This window comes from Ovis canadensis, chromosome 11 (genome assembly GCF_042477335.2).
Source record: "Ovis canadensis isolate MfBH-ARS-UI-01 breed Bighorn chromosome 11, ARS-UI_OviCan_v2, whole genome shotgun sequence".
Taxonomy (NCBI): Eukaryota; Metazoa; Chordata; class Mammalia; order Artiodactyla; family Bovidae; genus Ovis; species Ovis canadensis.
Window position 1 is genome coordinate 39178069 of NC_091255.1, and position 17275 is coordinate 39195343.

At 41.9% G+C, this 17275-nt stretch overlaps 1 protein-coding gene across 2 annotated transcripts in view; it reads left to right on the forward strand.

Moving 5' to 3' along the window:
• Window positions 1-17055, forward strand: part of MAP2K4 (mitogen-activated protein kinase kinase 4) — a 78110-nt gene extending 61055 nt beyond the window's left edge. For both annotated transcript variants that reach the window (XM_069603580.1, XM_069603579.1), the window contains 7 exons: window positions 677-796; window positions 3129-3180; window positions 5127-5254; window positions 9579-9656; window positions 12050-12198; window positions 13230-13275; window positions 14398-17055. In XM_069603580.1, coding sequence (XP_069459681.1) covers window positions 677-796; window positions 3129-3180; window positions 5127-5254; window positions 9579-9656; window positions 12050-12198; window positions 13230-13275; window positions 14398-14511 — 687 coding nt within the window. In that variant the 3' untranslated portion in view covers window positions 14512-17055. The remainder of the gene's footprint in view (window positions 1-676; window positions 797-3128; window positions 3181-5126; window positions 5255-9578; window positions 9657-12049; window positions 12199-13229; window positions 13276-14397) is intronic.
• Window positions 17056-17275: the final 220 nt, after the last annotated feature.

Consider the following 17275-nt stretch of genomic DNA (forward strand, 5'->3'; position numbering starts at 1 on the left):
TAGGTTTTGAATGGTTTGGTTTGATTATAGCCAGCATTTGTTCATTTAAGGAGTGTTTACTGAGCCCTTGTCCTGGTGGAGTGTGTGTTCCAATAGGAAAGATGAGTGAAAAACATAAGCTGAGAAGAATGGTATTTTATATTAGAAGATGGGGAGCACTCTACAAGTAGAGCAGGTAATGGGATGTGAAGAGGATGACTTGCCCTGGGAATCAGGCATTTTTAGCGTTGGCCACTGAGAAGGTAGCATTTGAGCAAGGACTTGAGGCATTGGGTTTGCTTTATGTATATTTTTCTTTCTTTTTTATGAATTTGAGAAGCTGATATAATATCTCAAGATTACTGTAATCTGTTTACTTTCTTAGTGAGAACAGTCTCCCACATATTTTCTATTTTTATATTTAATTTGGCAAAGTTTGAAAATTTCATGAAAATCCAAAGGTTTTCTATGTAAGACTGTGCCTGTCCTTAAAATTAAGAGTGGAGAAAATTGGGCAACTAAATTTGTGTTTGAACATAAGAATATTCAGTCCAGGGCTTTAATAAGGAACAAAAATTACCACTCATTTAAAGTTTAAAAAAAAAATTCTTCTCCCATTGTATTTCTGTTTTAAGTGAAGGAAAGTTGTGCTTAATGTTAAGCTGTGTAAGAGTGACTTGTGTCTGTTATTTTGTAGGGTGACTGTTGGATCTGCATGGAACTCATGTCTACCTCGTTTGATAAGTTTTACAAATATGTATATAGTGTATTAGATGATGTTATTCCAGAAGAAATTTTAGGCAAAATCACTTTAGCAGTAAGTACCTGGTTTTCAAATTGTTTGGGCTATGTATACATGCATAAAGATGTTGCTGGAGTTCTGAATGTCCTTCACAGAATGGTATTGACCTTCCTGGAAAATCGTTTGTAATAGGAAAAGAGACAAAATCTCTTCTGCGGGGTCATTAACAAAATAAGTCATAAGAACAATTTTCAAAGTACCAGTCTAGAGATACTTTTCATTGTTGAAAAGTACATGTTGAAATCATACATTTCAATAGTAAATACTGCAGTGTTCTTGTCATTAAAATCATAGTGAGCCATAATAGATTGTGCTATAAATAAGGCAAGAAAAAAGCAATTTTCTGTTCCTCTTTCCTTTGTTTCTTTAACTAATTTTAAATAGGTTATATTATTACAGTTCCCCTTAAATTAATTAGAATTGCAGCAGTTTCCTTGAAGTTCTTTAAGTGAAACTCTTAACCCAAGTCTGTTTTCTTTTGCTTTTAAGATTTGGGCTGTTCTGTCTAAACTAAAATTGTTGACCAGCAATTTCAGTAACCAACATTACTACTAATTTGATAAAATAACTTTTTACCAAAAAGAAACGAAGTACTGTTTAGCTTATGTATTTATAGTTTTGAAAGTGAATTCACAATCATTTTCTTTCTTGTTCTTTTAGCTAACAAAGGTCATTCACAATTTTTTCATAAAAAGTAACACATTATTTTTTAATAGGGTATAATTAATAAGATTTCTTAGAAACCCCTGAGAATCTGAATTAATGGTGACCTGGGTTAGTGGATGTGTAAACTAAACTTCATAGGAAACTGTAAGCTAGGTATTCTGGCTTCCTGTAATTTCCTCTTTCTTCCTTGCCTCCTCCACATCCAGTATGATCTGCTGTTAATTGTCAGTTTATTTGCTTAATCATTAAAGGTTAATGTTGCAATATATAGATAGTCTCTGAACTGTTTTTTAGTTTTAAGAGATGTGTGTGTATAATTGGGCTTTAAAAAGTCAGATTAAATCTAATTATTATAATATTAAGATTCATAGATCTCATGTTAATATTTTAATTTATTTATCTGAATTAATGCTTAATTTAAATGTTTTATGAGCTAAATGTTAAGATATATACCCTTTCATATAATTTTATAAAAAGCTGTCTAGTATAAACAGCCTTATACTAGAAACTTGTTCATTATTCATACAGGTATATAAAGTTTTATGTTGTTCAATTTAGTCATCTCTCCAATATACCAAACCAAGCTTATTTTGGAGCTTGTTGCTATTCATAATTATCATTATAGAATAACAGTAGAATAATAATAGCTTATGTTATTGAGTGTTTATTTGTGTCAGGCCAAGATCTCATGACATTTTATGTTCATAGCAACTCTCAGTGATAAATAGTGTACCCCCCTTTTTGCAGATAACAGGTCTAAAGCATGAAGAGTTTAAGTACTTAATTTGCTGTGAAATTCATACATTTGTAAGTGTAAATGATTTTAAGTCCAGGCAGCCAGACCCTAGAATCCAGCTGTTAAGCACTCTATAACAGGATGATTTAGAAACTGGAAAACATAAAATGATTTTATCCTATATTACAATATATGTAGTATGTACTAATAAATCATTTATTACGTATTTGCCTGTGTTTCTAGACCTGGTGATCATCTTTTATGTTAAGCACAACATTCAGAATTACTTTGTGTTAAATCCCTCCTTGGTAATTAAAAACCCCTTGAACAAGCCCAGCTGTGTGAAACATTGAGCTTGTGCTTCGCTCTTCTAATACTTGATGGCTTGATGGCAGTGGAGACTTGGCCTTCCTAATGGTTGGCCAGTTTGTCACTTCTCCTTTAGTGTGAGACTGTAGAAATTTAAATTCAAGTCTGTTTCCTCTAATCCTTGAGAAATCTTTGATTTCCTGATCATGAGCAGTGATCAAACAGTAGGATAAATTCTGGCTCTGCAAACATAATTTTGCAGGCTCCACATCCAGTGAGGGTGAGTGAGTGTGAGAAACTGAGAATTTGGAAAAACGTGCTAAACAGGAACCGTGACTATAGGATCCTTCTGTATTAAATATATTAATATCTATTCTTGAAAAGTTCGATGGTATGAGAAAGATTTTACAGCTTTTTAATGACTCATTTGAAAATTGGTAAGTTACCTGTTTTTTAGTTTTCACATCTAAAATCATAATTTAGCATCTTCGGTTAACATAGAACAGAATATCGAAATACTCAGTTTAAAAGAATGCCAAGACCTACCTGAGCTGTAACTTTATGATCCACTGCTATGCTGTTTGATTAGAAGGAAGCTGATTGCTTGTCCTGTCTTTCTCTGTTTTTTCTCCCTAGACTGTGAAAGCACTAAACCACTTAAAAGAAAACTTGAAAATCATTCACAGAGGTGGGTATGACTGTAGCAGCCTTTCTACCAACTAGGGTCAGTTAGCTTTTTTGCTGTGATTTAGAGTGCTCTTGATTACAAGTAACAGAAAAGCCTGTTAACTGGCTTAAAGTTCAAAGAAACTCCTTACCTGTCATAGTGAGTCCAAAGGAAGGGTGGCTGTAAGCACAGAGTGGTTAGGCTGCAGCTCTCTTCGTTTGGCTCTGCTCTCCGTAACGCGTCAGCTCCATTCTCAGGGGAGTAACAGCTGAAGCAGGTCCTGTGTCAAATCTGGATGTGGTGGCTCCTTGAAGAAGAAGCTTTCTCTCCTCGTGTGGCTGTCTTAGGAGCAGAGAAATCTTCCTTATGTGTCTCTGGTATCTTCTCTTGTCTCATTCACCAGAGTTGCCTCATGCCCTCACCTAAATGAGTCCCTGGTGAGAAGCATTAGTCTACCCTGATAAGCTCAGGCCAGTCAGGACCCAGTGCTTGGAGGTATGGGTGGAGCTACACCGAGGAGGCTGGAGATCTCAGTAAAGCCGAAGTCCCCGTAGTAGGGACGGCCTGGTTAGGAGCGGATGCTTGATAGGCAGTCAGTCGTGTCAGTGGTAGTGAGCGCTCTTCTCTGGAGTTTTTGGTAGATCAGCTTCTGAGTTACAGGCAGATACTTTTGTACCCTGTATTTATTTTTATCCTTACTTTTTATTCATAGAGCCATGACAGTGACAATGAAATGGATTGAAAGATTGAGAAAGGTACAGAGAATTAGTGAGCGAGGGTGAGAATTGGCCAACTAGCTGGTTTGCACCGACTGGCTCAGAGGTTAAAGCGTCTGCCTCCAATGCAGGAGACCTGGGTTCGATCCCTGGGTTGGGAAGATCCCCTGGAGAAGGAAATGGCAATCCACTCCAGTATTCTTGCCTGGAGAATCCCATGGATGGAGAAGCCTAGTAGGTTATAGTCCACAGGGTCGCAAAGAGTCGGACACGACTGAGCAACTTCACCTCACCTCACCTCACCTTGGTGAGGAGCAGGTGGTAACCTAGGGGCCATTGTGGCCAAATTGTGTAAAATCTGGTGAAGCAAATGAAAAGGACTTACCTTTCCCATGTGTGCAGAAAAGTGCACCCACTCTAATAGGTATTTTCCTTTCCACAACCCTGTAAGTTAGGAATTGTTGCTTATATTTTGTAGACGAGAGGATCATGGGTGCTAAGTGAGAGTTCAAAAGCTTGCTCTAGGTAGAGTTTTGAATATCAGACCTAGGGCTCAAACCTTTGCTTTTCTGACCAGAGCTTGTGGTCTGATGAATGTACTGGGTTGGATACTCTTCTTAGTTAGATAAAGCTCTGCTTAAACAAAATTGTGGGTTTAAAATTTGTGTACTTTGCATTTAGTTGTATCATCTTTGACATGTATTTTAAAGTAGCTTGGGCTTCCCTGGTAGCTCAGATGGTAAAGAATCCGCCTGCAATGCAGGAGACCCGGGTTTGATCCCTGGGTTGAGAAGATTCCCTGGAGAAGGGAACGGCTACCCACTCCAGTATTCTGGCCTGGAGAATTCCATGGACTGTATAGTCCTGGGGCTCGCAAAGAGTCGGACATGACTGAGCAACTTTCACTCACTCACACTTATAAAGTAGCTTAGTGTACTCTTACAGATTAAATTCATTGTGCATGTTATGACTGTTCAGTAATGAATCTGAAACAAGTAAATGAATATGTCTCTTGATGAGAACAAAGAAAACTTTATAGAATGCCTAAATTTAATATAAGGCATTTTTTTATAATGCATTTTTAAGCATTCAGAAGATTTTATCATCTTCTTATCTATCTAAATTTTACAGACTCGATCGCTTATGTTTCCTAACATTTTTCCAACATTTTTCCTTGGACTTCTTTAGAAGTCTTCTTTAGAATTTGATTAATTAATTACTTGAACGTTGAATGACATCTGTGTCTTGCAGATATCAAACCTTCCAATATTCTTCTGGATAGAAGTGGAAATATTAAACTCTGTGACTTTGGCATCAGTGGACAGCTTGTGGACTCGATCGCCAAGACGAGAGATGCTGGCTGCAGGCCCTACATGGCAGTAAGTGCGAGTCCAAGCCTTCTTGTCTGGCAGTCATTGCACAGAGAGCCTGTGCCCTTTGGTGCTGTGCTTCCAAGGAGTCCGCTTTAGTCGCGCAGTTCCACTACACTAGAGTGTTTGCCTCTTCCATGAAGACCAGACTCGGTTCCAGCTTTGCTACGAAACTTGTCACAATTATCCCAGTGAACTCCTGCTTCGTGGTCTTATTCTGTTCCTCTTGCCTGGCGCTTAGTATATATGGTCTTTTCTGATTATTGTTTTTTCATTATATTCTAGTTAGTTCTCAAAAGACCTCTTTGTGTTTCTAGACCAACCCTCCCCCCATGTTGTCTTGACTGTAGGAGGTGATACTGTAGTAGACACGTAGATAATGTAAGTGGTGCTATTTCCAGTTAGAGGAGAATGGGAATACAGGTTCCTCCCAGAACTCAGTATGTCTCATAGAGTCTTTAGGGGTGGAGGAAGCTCACTGACACAAGGGTGAAGGCCTCAGGTGTTTCCCAACCTGGAGCATCACAGTACCTGCTGATACATAGGGAAGCTGCTTACACTGATAGGTTTATTTTATAACTAGCTAAAATACTCATACCTTTTTTCTTAAGAGGTTTCAAATGATACTCAAGATACCATTCTGTAATAATTCTTGCCTTTGTCTTCTTCATATTTATTGATCTTTTCCATATCTATCCATCTACCTACCTATAATCATATATATGTATATATGTATTTTTTTACTTTTCTTGTGTTTATTTTTCTTGCTTTGCCTAGAATTAGATCATTGTTGATTGACAGTGGTGATAGTAGGATTCATCTGTTGCTTGACTTGAAGGCAAATGTCTTTTTCTGGTTTACTAAGTTTATGTGTCTGTCTGTGAGTGAGAGTGTATGTGTGTGTGTGTGTGTGTGTGTGTGTGTGTATGAGAGAGAGAGAGAGAGATAAGAATGAATCAGGAAGGGCTATTAAATTTTATTAAATGCCTTTTTGGCATCATTCAGTATATGATGAAATGTTTCGGTGTAGCTGTTGACATGACACATCATAGTAACATATATTTCCAGTGGTTGAACCGTGCTGGCATTCCAGAGGTAATCACTTTATGGTTCATAGTTGATATGCTTAATATGTTTTTACATGTGCCATGTTAATATTTATGATTGCTACACAAAAACGTTTGAGATTGGTTTATAGTATACATTGTAAAGGTGTTAGATGGGTTATGCTAGTTTTAAAAATCAAATTAGGAGAATTCTTTTCTCTTTATTCATACATTAAAGTATTGATCATCTAGTGATCAAAGATATAACTTTGACCTCCTTGAGCTCAGAAAATTTTCCCCAGAGCTCAGAACCATTGTGCTAGTGTAGTTTTCTGTTCTTTGAGGCTGAAGTCCATCTTGGCCAGGTGTCTTTGGGGAAAGGTACATAATTATATGAGAACTAAAGTTTTACTGTTTCCTTAGCATCACACATATGTGTAGGTGTGTGTGCATGTGTATACATAAGTGTACTTTCCTTTTCTTACTGTCTTAAGTCTCAGAGCTGTTTACTGAAGTGTTTTAAGTACCAAGTATATGGTAGTTTTAGAGTCTGTCCAGTCTCTTTAAATACTCCTCCCTTGAAAGGCGGTGAATCAGAGCAGCGTTGAGTGTGGACTGAACTCAGTGGCTCACTTCTCATGAACCGTGTGTGGCAGCAATGAACACGTCCCTCTGAGGACAGGTCATGAAGAGGCAGGGGGCTGCTTTTCTCTTTTCCTTCTTGGATAGCTGCTTGGGGGGAGCCCAGCTGCCATGTTGTAAAGACTTTAAACAAGCAGCATTACAGAGACACTCATGTGCTGAGGATCAGGGACTCCCCGCGGTAACTGTGTGAGCTTAGTGATGCGTCTTCCAGCCCCGGGGAGGCCGACAGCCCTGGCTGACTGCTTGACTGAAGCCTCAAGAGAGACCCTGAGTCAGAACCCCCATCACTATACCTGCTGATGCCTGACTCACAGAAACCTGAAATAATAAATGTCTGTTGGTTTCAACTGTTAAGTTTTTAGGTGCTTTGTTACACAAATAGCTAACTAGTACAAAGTGATTCATTTTAATCTTCTTGCTTATTCCTTGCTGTTTTTAGCATGTACGTTCCTGCCTTTTGGCACATATTAAAATTCTTTTTTTTTAGCATAATAAATGATCAGTTAAAAAAGGAAATATTGGAAAAGATCTGTTCTGTGTTACTAATTACATTTGTTCAGCATGTTTTGCCTCTTTAAAAAAAATTGAGTTCAAAATTTGATAACATTGCGATTGTCAATTTCTCCTTACTCCTTGGTTTTTATTTTATATACTTCAATACAGAGTAACTTGAGTTGTATGTTTATTATAAATTATATGTTTTGGATATAAGATTGTTTTATCTGTTACTTTTTTGCTGTTTGCTTCATGTTACAGACCCTGTTCTCCAAGTTGATATTTTCCTCTTGAGTTGTTCAGTCACCAAGTCATGTCCTCCTCTTTGCGACCCCATGCACTGCAGCACACCAGGCTTTTCTGTCCCTCACCATCTCCTGGAGTTTGCCCAGATGTGTTAGTTTTAAAAAGCTTTTTGTTTTTCAAACTCATACTTCCTACTTAGTTTTAGGATACAGGATCTTTAATTCGTTTCATGGATCTTAAGTGTCTTCTCCTCTCAAAGAATACTTTTCAAAATTTTAAAAATATTACACATACAAATAATGAACAAACGTGTCAAGAATGTCTTTAACTCATTCATGAGAAAACTGGACAGGCAGTTTGGTGAAACTGGCTCAAAGAATGTTTGCATAATTCAGTATTTACAGTCATTAAAGAAAGAATATTGGAATGAAATGGCTAATCAAAATATAAAATTGTTAATTATCTCAGTGAAATAACTTTTGGAGTTGTTGAACAGAAACATGTGCATCCCTACCTAACAAAATCTGCAGGTTATTTTGTAACATAAGGGTCTTGGCCCTAATGAACCAAGTACACTTTCACTGATTACTTCACTTTGTCATTTTATTTTATATAGTTCAAAATATTTTATAGCTTTTTTCTTGAGACTTCTGTGATCCATGTGTTGTTATTCAGAAGTGTGTTGTTTAATTTCCAAATATTTGGGGATTTTTCAGGTTTTCTTTCTGTTATTGATTTCTAATATAATTACTTTGTGGTCTGAGAACATGCCTTGCATGATTTCCATTTTTTAACATAAAGTGTGTTTTATGTTTTAACATAAACTAACCTAGTTTATGTTAGTAAATGTTCCATGTGAGTAGGAGAAGAATGTGTATTCTGCTGTTGTTGGATAGAGTATTTTCTTTCTTGATTGACTGTCTGGGATTATTATGTAAAATGTATGTTATCAGGTAAATACATATATTTACAACTAAAAGTAAAGGTGAAAAGCTTCCAATGAATATTTATGCGACATAGTACTCATGTTCAAAACAGAACGCATAGGTTTCCAAACTAATTGTTACCGACAGGCAGAGAGCATTACACAGTGACTATTGTGCTTCTCTGGACATTTCTTTCAACAGCAGTTGCTGTCAGTCTTAGTTAAGGCTCCATTGTCAGCTCTGTGCTACTGACACCCTCTCTCTTTCTTCTCCATCCCTGACACTCTGTGGATAATGGTCCCTTATTTCAAAAAAATGTAAAGATGCTCCCTTCATAGAAATTACTAAAAATGATTTTTGCTGGTTTTATGGTAGGATAATACACTGTACTACTGGCAGAGCCTTAATTTGGGTAACAGTTAGACTAGTTGGACAAATATCTTTATTTGATAGAAATACAAATTTAACTTTATGATGAAGAGTGAGTAGAGCAATTCTAATAAATTTGCTTGTATTTGCTTTTGTGTCTCAAATATATTGTGCTGTGTCTTTATTCACTGAAGCAAAGAGGGATAAGATCCAAAGACTTACTCTTTCCCACCCACTCCCACCCCCCCCCCTTCTTTTTACCATTACTTACTACTAATCTGGCCCCGTTGTAATTCTTTGTTTTTTCCTTTTTCTTCCCCTTTCTCCCTTCGTCTGTTTTCAGCTTCAGTTTTGTAAACCCTTGTGAATCCTTAGGGGGAAGAATTAGCCTTGTCTCCCCTTTATGGAGGAAGCCATTGAGCTGGGTCTTCCCTTGTTGTTTGGTTTCAGGATAATGTTGGCGTCCTCTTCCTCCCTGTGTGTCCCTGGGCATGGGTTCCCTGGAGGACTGTGCTGGCATTCTGGCTGCCTACCCAGCCGTGCTTCCATTACATGCACCTGGGGTGTGTGCGTCGTGAATGACTGTGGCTTCTCTTTGTGTTTCAGCCTGAAAGAATAGACCCAAGTGCGTCACGCCAAGGCTACGATGTCCGCTCTGATGTCTGGAGTCTGGGGATCACATTGGTAAGTTCATGGTGACTCTGCCTTGTTGTGGTGGTATGACAAGAAATCTAGAAATGAAAGAAAAGTTAACCAGTCTTCCACCACTCTTAAGAACACATCCCATGTCTTCCTGTCTTTGATTTTTATATCACTGTTTCTTCCTGTCCCCCACCCCTCACCCCATGGCTGCAGTCGCAGAGACTATATTTTCTAATTGTTGAGAACAAGTTTTTACCTTAAAAATCAAACTAGAGTTGATTGTTTCCCTCATGGCTCTGTGAAGCGCCTGGGGCTCTTTAATGCAGTCCCTCTGGATCTCTTGGCCACAGATACTCGGAGTCAGAACCACGCTCAGCGCAGGAGCAGGGGGCTGGCTCACTCGCGGTCAGCGCAGGTGCGCAGGCTCCCGCATCTCCAGCAGGAGTCGTAGGCCCACTGACACTGCGGACAGTGTGTGTGTGAGCACACGTTTATCTGTGTGAAGATAGTTACTGCTTAGAATCTTCCACTCCCCAAACAGGAAAGTCACACATGCTGATAGTGAGTCCATTGTTTGAGGAACAAGAACTGCTGAGGTGATGATTCCCAATGAAAGTTCTGCCTTAGAACAACCAAGAAAGAACTGTCTCACTTCTGGGCTATATTGAAATTTTGGTTCTATTTTTAAAATATATTTATTTGCTGATCTCCCTATACCAAGATTCGTTTTGAAGTCTCAGATTTATTTTCTTGTGTGTGCTGTTTTACCAGGGCTGAAGGGCATTTTTCTGACTTCAGACAGAGCAGCTTCTTCCACATTGGAATGTGAATTTTCTATCACTCGGGGCAGGGAGGTTGCTATATCCTTTTGGTAGGCAGCCCAGAACTTATCCTGCTATTTCCCCCCCATCTTCTTAAGACCCCAGAGCACTGAGACCACAGGTTCCGGGCAGGGGACTCTTCCTGGAGCTTATTAAACAGTCTCCATTTGCTCACCAGCACTGTATGTACTAAGATCCTCTTGCTGAGGACCACACACCCTGTGAGTTGTCCTTGGTGAGTCATGCCACCACACCTAATGACCTGTCTGTCTAGAGACATGCAGGCTGACAGCTCAGCTCTGCGGAAGACTCCATCCGGCTGCCCTTGTGACCAAACATGGGAGACACCTCGAGGAGTCTTTTCTCAACATGAAGCCGCTGACGAAAGGGATTCCTTCCCAGTTACTCAGGAGAGAACACGAAACTTGGAACTCTTTTAGGTCTGGTGACTGGAGCAAGACTTGTAGTTTCCAACTGAGACAACTATTTGCATAGAAGGATGCAAACAGCTGTCCACTGCATAGAATAAGGATATTCAGTATTCAGAAAAATTCATCAGTGTCCAAGCCAGTTATGCTTAGAAAGCAAGTTTTTACTTTACTGTAAAGTAAAATTTTTGTTCTGTGAAAAGTTTTAACATAGGAATTTTTTTTTTTGGCAGTTTCCTTTAATATATTTGGCTAAACTTTGTTTAAAAGCAAGGCATTCAGTACTTATAATTGCTTTATAATTTACTTTTCATAGACATTATTCTCATAATTGTATAAAAAGGATGAGATGAAATTAACTTCTGAGATCTGAAGTCTTTCACCTTACAACATGCATCCTGCTCTTTCCTTCTCTTATTAAAACCTGTTCTCAGAAATGAATCTGATGAAGTTATTCCCATTGCTATGAATGGTCAGTGAGGTTTCCTTCTTCCCAAGCATTTGTATTTTCATCAACAAGAAACCACAGGTGAAAGAGTGGATTTCTATGTGCCCGTGCACGAGCCCGCTGGCCTGGTTTCCGAGGCCCTGTGTAGAGCAGACAGTACCCAGCTGGGGGAGTGTCTTTTGGGGAAGAAGGCCTTCCTCACCGTCTCCCTGTTGAAGGGTGGCTTTATGTCTGCTTGATCGCCTTGCTTTCATGGTGGAAACTAGTACTTTTGACATTCGACTGGACCGACAGAATCAGATCTCAGCCAAGGAAGCTCTGAGCCAGGCTTCTCAGATAGCGCATTCTCTCACGTGCTGTCTCTGATGAGCTTGGGGCCATCTCTGCATATCAGTCACCTGTCAGTGCACATAAAATGGGGTTCATTTAGTCCACTCTCCAGAGTTAAATCTAGTTCTTCGGAAAAGCACACAATTTCTGGGTTTCCATTACCCTCCGAACAGAGTGGAAAATGCGAACACAGTTCACAAATGTATATGACCTGGGGCAGGTGAGGACTTGCCATTCTGATTTCTAAATATCACTTCCACTTGGCTGTAGACATTCTGAAAGCTCGTCCCTCAACCTCGCCTTGATTTGATTCAAGGCTTTTCAGGAGTGTCAGGAGTTTTCAAATTGTAATGTGAAGTAACAAATAATGCCCAGCGTATTTTGCCTTTTCCTCTGTGTTTTCTTTAGTACGAATTGGCCACTGGCCGCTTTCCTTATCCAAAGTGGAATAGCGTATTTGATCAACTAACACAAGTTGTGAAAGGGGATCCGCCACAGCTGAGTAACTCTGAGGAAAGGGAGTTCTCCCCAAGTTTCATCAACTTTGTCAACTTGTGGTGAGTATTTGACTTATGAATACTCAAAACCATATGGTGAGAGGGCAGTGAGGTAATTACTTCCTCTTAGCAATGTTGGTACTTTGCACTGGGGAAGAGGGCCTTATTTGTATCACTGTATCCTCTGAGTTGGGACTCTGGTCACTGTGGCTACATGGAAGGTCCCAGCAAGCCTGGAGGGGCGTCACTCTTATTCTGCTACTCAGGCGCCGGAGGAGAGCAGATGTGGGTGGTGGAGCAGCTGCTGCCTCCAGATTTCTAGTACCTTGTACAAGAGATACGGCCTCCGAGAGACTCACCCTCTTACTCTGGTGTGGTTCTCCAGTGAACTTGTACCAGAATCACGTGGACACTTTTACTAAGTTAAGATCCTACCAGGTCAGACTTTGAGGAGTGGGTCTCTGCTGTGACATAAACATGTAACATAGTTGGGTCAGGCCCAGAGCTCGACTAGTAGAACCATACATTGGCTCAGGGAGATCTTAAGCCAAGGAACGCGTGAACCGCATGCCTGATGTTTTTGTGTGTTCGTCTTTTAACGTGTGGGTGTGTGTGTGTATGGCACGTAAGAATAAATACATACTGATGTGGCAAGAGTACAGTTGTGCCTTGTACTAGTTCAATCTATATATTAAATAAAATCTGTTTTGTTATCATTCGAATGTTTTTGATAATTATTCTGTTTATCCGACTTGATTTAGAAGTAAGATATGTTTGTGAGCAAAGAGCTGGAGCGTTTTGTATATCCTTCTTTTCATTCTTGAAAATGCTTTCCTTTTTCTCCATGTTTTCTTTCTGGGAATGCTGCTTCTCTCTATTCTTTTTAGGTCCTGTAAGACTTTAACATTTCGTGGTCAGATTGCTGAAGTTTTTCTGTCTTTGGTTTGGCAGCTTGGCTGCTTTGTGACTTTGTATCTGAAGGAGAAAAAAAAAACAAACCTGACCTGTTGTGATGCTTTTGCTTGTGAAAATAAAAATACTCGAGTAACTGTGTCTCCATTTTAATGATGTTAATTTCTGTGTTGTTTTAGCCTTACGAAGGATGAATCCAAAAGGCCAAAGTATAAGGAACTCCTGGTGAGTCTGAGACTTTGGGGCTAGGAGGTGTTTCCTCACACTTGAACCCTCCAGGATGCAGGCTCACTGAGCAAGCCGCTGGCCATGCTGCTTGACCTTATTGAGTGTTTTTAAAGATATTTTAAAAACAAGGAGATTTGGAAAGACAAAAATTGTGTCTGATTCTCCTACTAATTTACTAGCTGGATTCTGATGGGAAATTTTGGCTTCGGCATGTGCTAAAAACTACCCCCAAGGAACATTAACCTTTGCTTTCAGGAGCTATTTCCCACCCCACAGCCTGTGTGTGTGAGAGAGACGCATCTGTAACCATTTATTGTATTCATTTTGCCTTGACTAAAAGCTCTCATGCAAATTTCCGTCCCATGGACCATTCCCGCTTCTTTGAAAGTTCTTACCTTCTGTAGAACTGGGGCTTTTTAAGCAGTACCAGATCTGGCCTTGGCCCTGGGAGCAAAGAAAGTACTGTGAGCTAATAAAGTGAGAATATTTTAGCTTTCCAAGGATATTAGGTAAAACTCTGGTCCATCCCAGCACTGACTAAGCTTACTGAGTCAGTGTACATAGCAAAACTATGCAAGAAAAACATCGCTGGGGATGGAGGATGGAGAAGGGGGCTTGGGAGGCAGATTTGCAGCCGTGGCGTTTGGAAGGTGCAGGCACAAGCACACGGGGGGAGGAGCTGCTGCTGAGCCTCTTTCAGAGTTAGGGGGAGGGTCAGAGATCACGGTGGAAACCTTGCCGTAAGGCCCCTCTGCTGCTCATGGGGACGTCCTGCATCCAGGAGGAATGGCAGCTGGGGTTCATGCCGTGCTTCTGGGCTCTTGGAGGGCAGTAGAGGCTCTAGCTCTGGTTTGTGCTGAAGAACACAGGGGCCCTGATATGCAGATAAGCTTGCAGACCCCACAGCCAGGGTGGCTCCTCCAGAGCCCAGCACCGTGTATGGTATCTCACTAACCTGCGTGCGTGGAGCCCAGCCTGGCTTGCCTCACTGCAGCCCTTCACAGCTCAACCTGGCTGGACCCTGCAGAGCTGGATCTCTGCAGAAACAGTTCCCTCTGAGCTCCGATGTGAATCTTGATCACATGTCTTTTCTTTTCCTTGTTTTCCATCCTCTTGCAGAAACACCCCTTTATTTTGATGTATGAGGAGCGCGCCGTCGAGGTCGCATGCTATGTGTGTAAAATCCTGGATCAAATGCCAGCCACCCCGAGCTCCCCCATGTATGTCGATTGATGTCGCTGCTACGTCAGACTCTAGACAAAGGGCTGAGAGGAAGCAAGACGTACAGAACCTTCACCCCTACCACAGTGTTTTTATTGCTCGCCAGACACCATGCACACCACGACTGGTGTTTGTTTCCATCCCGTCTGTATACTCCCGCCACCCCGAACGCGCATCCCCGTGCGACCCGAGCACCCGCGCAGCGCAGCGCCGGTCAGAGACCTCGCCCGCTCTCCCGTGAACGTGGATGTCAGTACGATCAGCTTGCTGACTGTGATGAGACCACATTGTAAACTCATTTCTAGACTCGAAGCCTGGAGACGCAGCTGCTGGAAGGGTGTTTCGTCAGGCTTCCGAATGCTGGATGGATGTGGTGGTGGCCGCGCCATGTCTGAGTGCAGGCTCTGGGCTGGAGCGCGCAGCGGGCGCGGCTGGCGAGACACCTTGCCTTCCGGAGCTGGGAGACGGAGGAGGGGTAGACTTTCTTCACCAAGTGCAATAGGTTGACTGATTGGACCTTCTGTTGTTTGACAGTCACTGTCCACGCTTGGGGATCCATGTGCTCAGCCAAATTCCCTGTTTGAAATATCATGTTAAATTAGAGCGCATTTATCTTTACCAAAAACTGTGCTGCGTTCAGAGAGGAGAACGTGAAAATACCGAGATGGGATAGAACGTGTTCTTTTCTCCCCCGCTCCCACCCCCAGTCCTCTGCCCTCCATCGGGGAGACTCAGGAGTCTGCCACGCATCAGAGAAGGTGCTGATTCTCAGAATTCGGTGTGCTGCCAATTGGATGTTCCACCTGCCACAAACCACCCGGGCTGAGAAGGGAAGAGTACGGAGGGCAAAGTTTACAGATGTTTTTAATCCTAGAACCCTGTCTGGAACAACTTGTAGCAGCTATGTATTTCCCCTGGTCCCAAGCCTGATGCTCTAGCCACCGTAACTCACTGACGGGGAGAAGTGGCTGGTAGCAATGTGCCTTGACTGATCAGATAAAGATGTCTTTTAGGCAGCGGAAGGCCAGATCTCAGCTGTGCGGCATGACTGGCCCAGGTCTGCAGCTTCTGCGTCTCTTTCCCCACCTGTGTGGGCTGTTGCCCCTACGTGACTCTTGCTTGATCCAGTATCTCACCTTTTTCCCTGTAACAGAAACCTTTATGATTACCAGGGATGTTCCTTACCAAGAATCTGTACAGCCCCCAGTGTACCCCATGATCTCAAGTTTAAAAGGCTGAGAAGGTGGGGCCCAGCTGATGTGGCGGGTTATGAAAGAGCATCTCTTGTAGAGGTGACACTTGACCAGAGGAGGATTTCTTTTACATGAGTTCCTCACCTATAAGACTTAAGCAGGTCACCATGTTTCTTAGGATTGGAATTCTGCAAAAAACAACCCTAAAGCCAAAAAACCCCCAAAGAACCCCGGAATAGTTCTAGGAGGCCGTTGAAATCTGCATCTTCTGCTGTCCTTCCTCCTTCCCCCGCGAGCCGGGTCTCCAAGGTCTCCCTCCAGCCCCCCCGACACCCTGCGTAGGTGTGACGGTCAAGTCTGTCCAGCAGCACCGTGAGCAGCTCATGCCCACTGGCGCGTAAAGCGGCCGAGGTCTGAGACGCGGCAGATGCCGTGAGGGAACCAAACAGCGATGGGTGTCGCTGTGTCTCCTCCCAGGTGACAGTCACGGACACTTCTCAACAACAAAGGGAGAATGGTGCTGTTTACAGTTACATCCTGTCAACTTCTGAATCCACCAGTGGTTTCTCGCTTTGGTCCACTCGCTTGATCTTCCTGTTTTCTCCCCCGTGGCATTGAAACCCCAGATTTCCCAGCCTTGGAGGGGAAGCCCTGCAGCGCCTGCCCCTGACCATGCCAAGCCATCGCCCCCCCCCCCCCATCCCCACGGCTCCCGGGGACTCAGGAGGACTCCGGATCTCCGTGGTCACCCTTCTGTCTGGCTCCACGTGGGGTCACTTTGCCATATGCAGATGGAGAGGAACACAGTGCTGACCGTCCAGGAGCTGATCTGACCGTTCTCTCATGTGGACGACCACATAAAAAAGGCAATTTTAGTGTATTAATCATAGATTATTATAAACTATAAACTCAAGGGCAAGGAGTTTATTACAGTGTATCTTTATGAAAACAAAAGGGTGTACAGTGTTCACACACTGTAACAATAGTGTAAGAACTGTACATTGTGAGCTCTGGTTATTTCTCTCCTGTACCACAGAAGCATATGTATAAAAACTGTCGGAAAGCTGATGTGAAGGGCTACTGCCTTATTTGTCTGTAAAAAGTGCAGCTCAGTCACATGACTGCTTCCTGGAGCTTGGGAATAGTTTATCCTGTATTCTTGTTTGAATTCTCCCTCTATTTAAGATGTATCCATGGAATCGAAGTGTCGATGTAATAGTTCTCTCCTCTTGCCTGCAGGTCAGTTGTAATAAATCTAGGATGTGATGATGACTTTGTAATTCGATTTTCTGAAGTCAGACCCTGAGAGGGGAAAATCAAGTAAATTCCATTAAATTATCTGTGCATTTCACATTGGGAAAAATTCTCTTGTTCCACAAGTGTTTATGGCTTCTTTCTTTTTCTCCCCGCTTCTCGTGGTTGCCTTCTCTCTGCTTATTCTTCTTGGAAGAAAGCTTTGCTTTCTGTTGGAGCAGGCGTGATGGGGTCTTTCCAGACTGATTTCTCCCTGACCTTCCTCACAGTGGCAAAGAACCCTCCTGGAATATTGGAGACACAGGAGATACAGGTTCGATCCCTGGGCC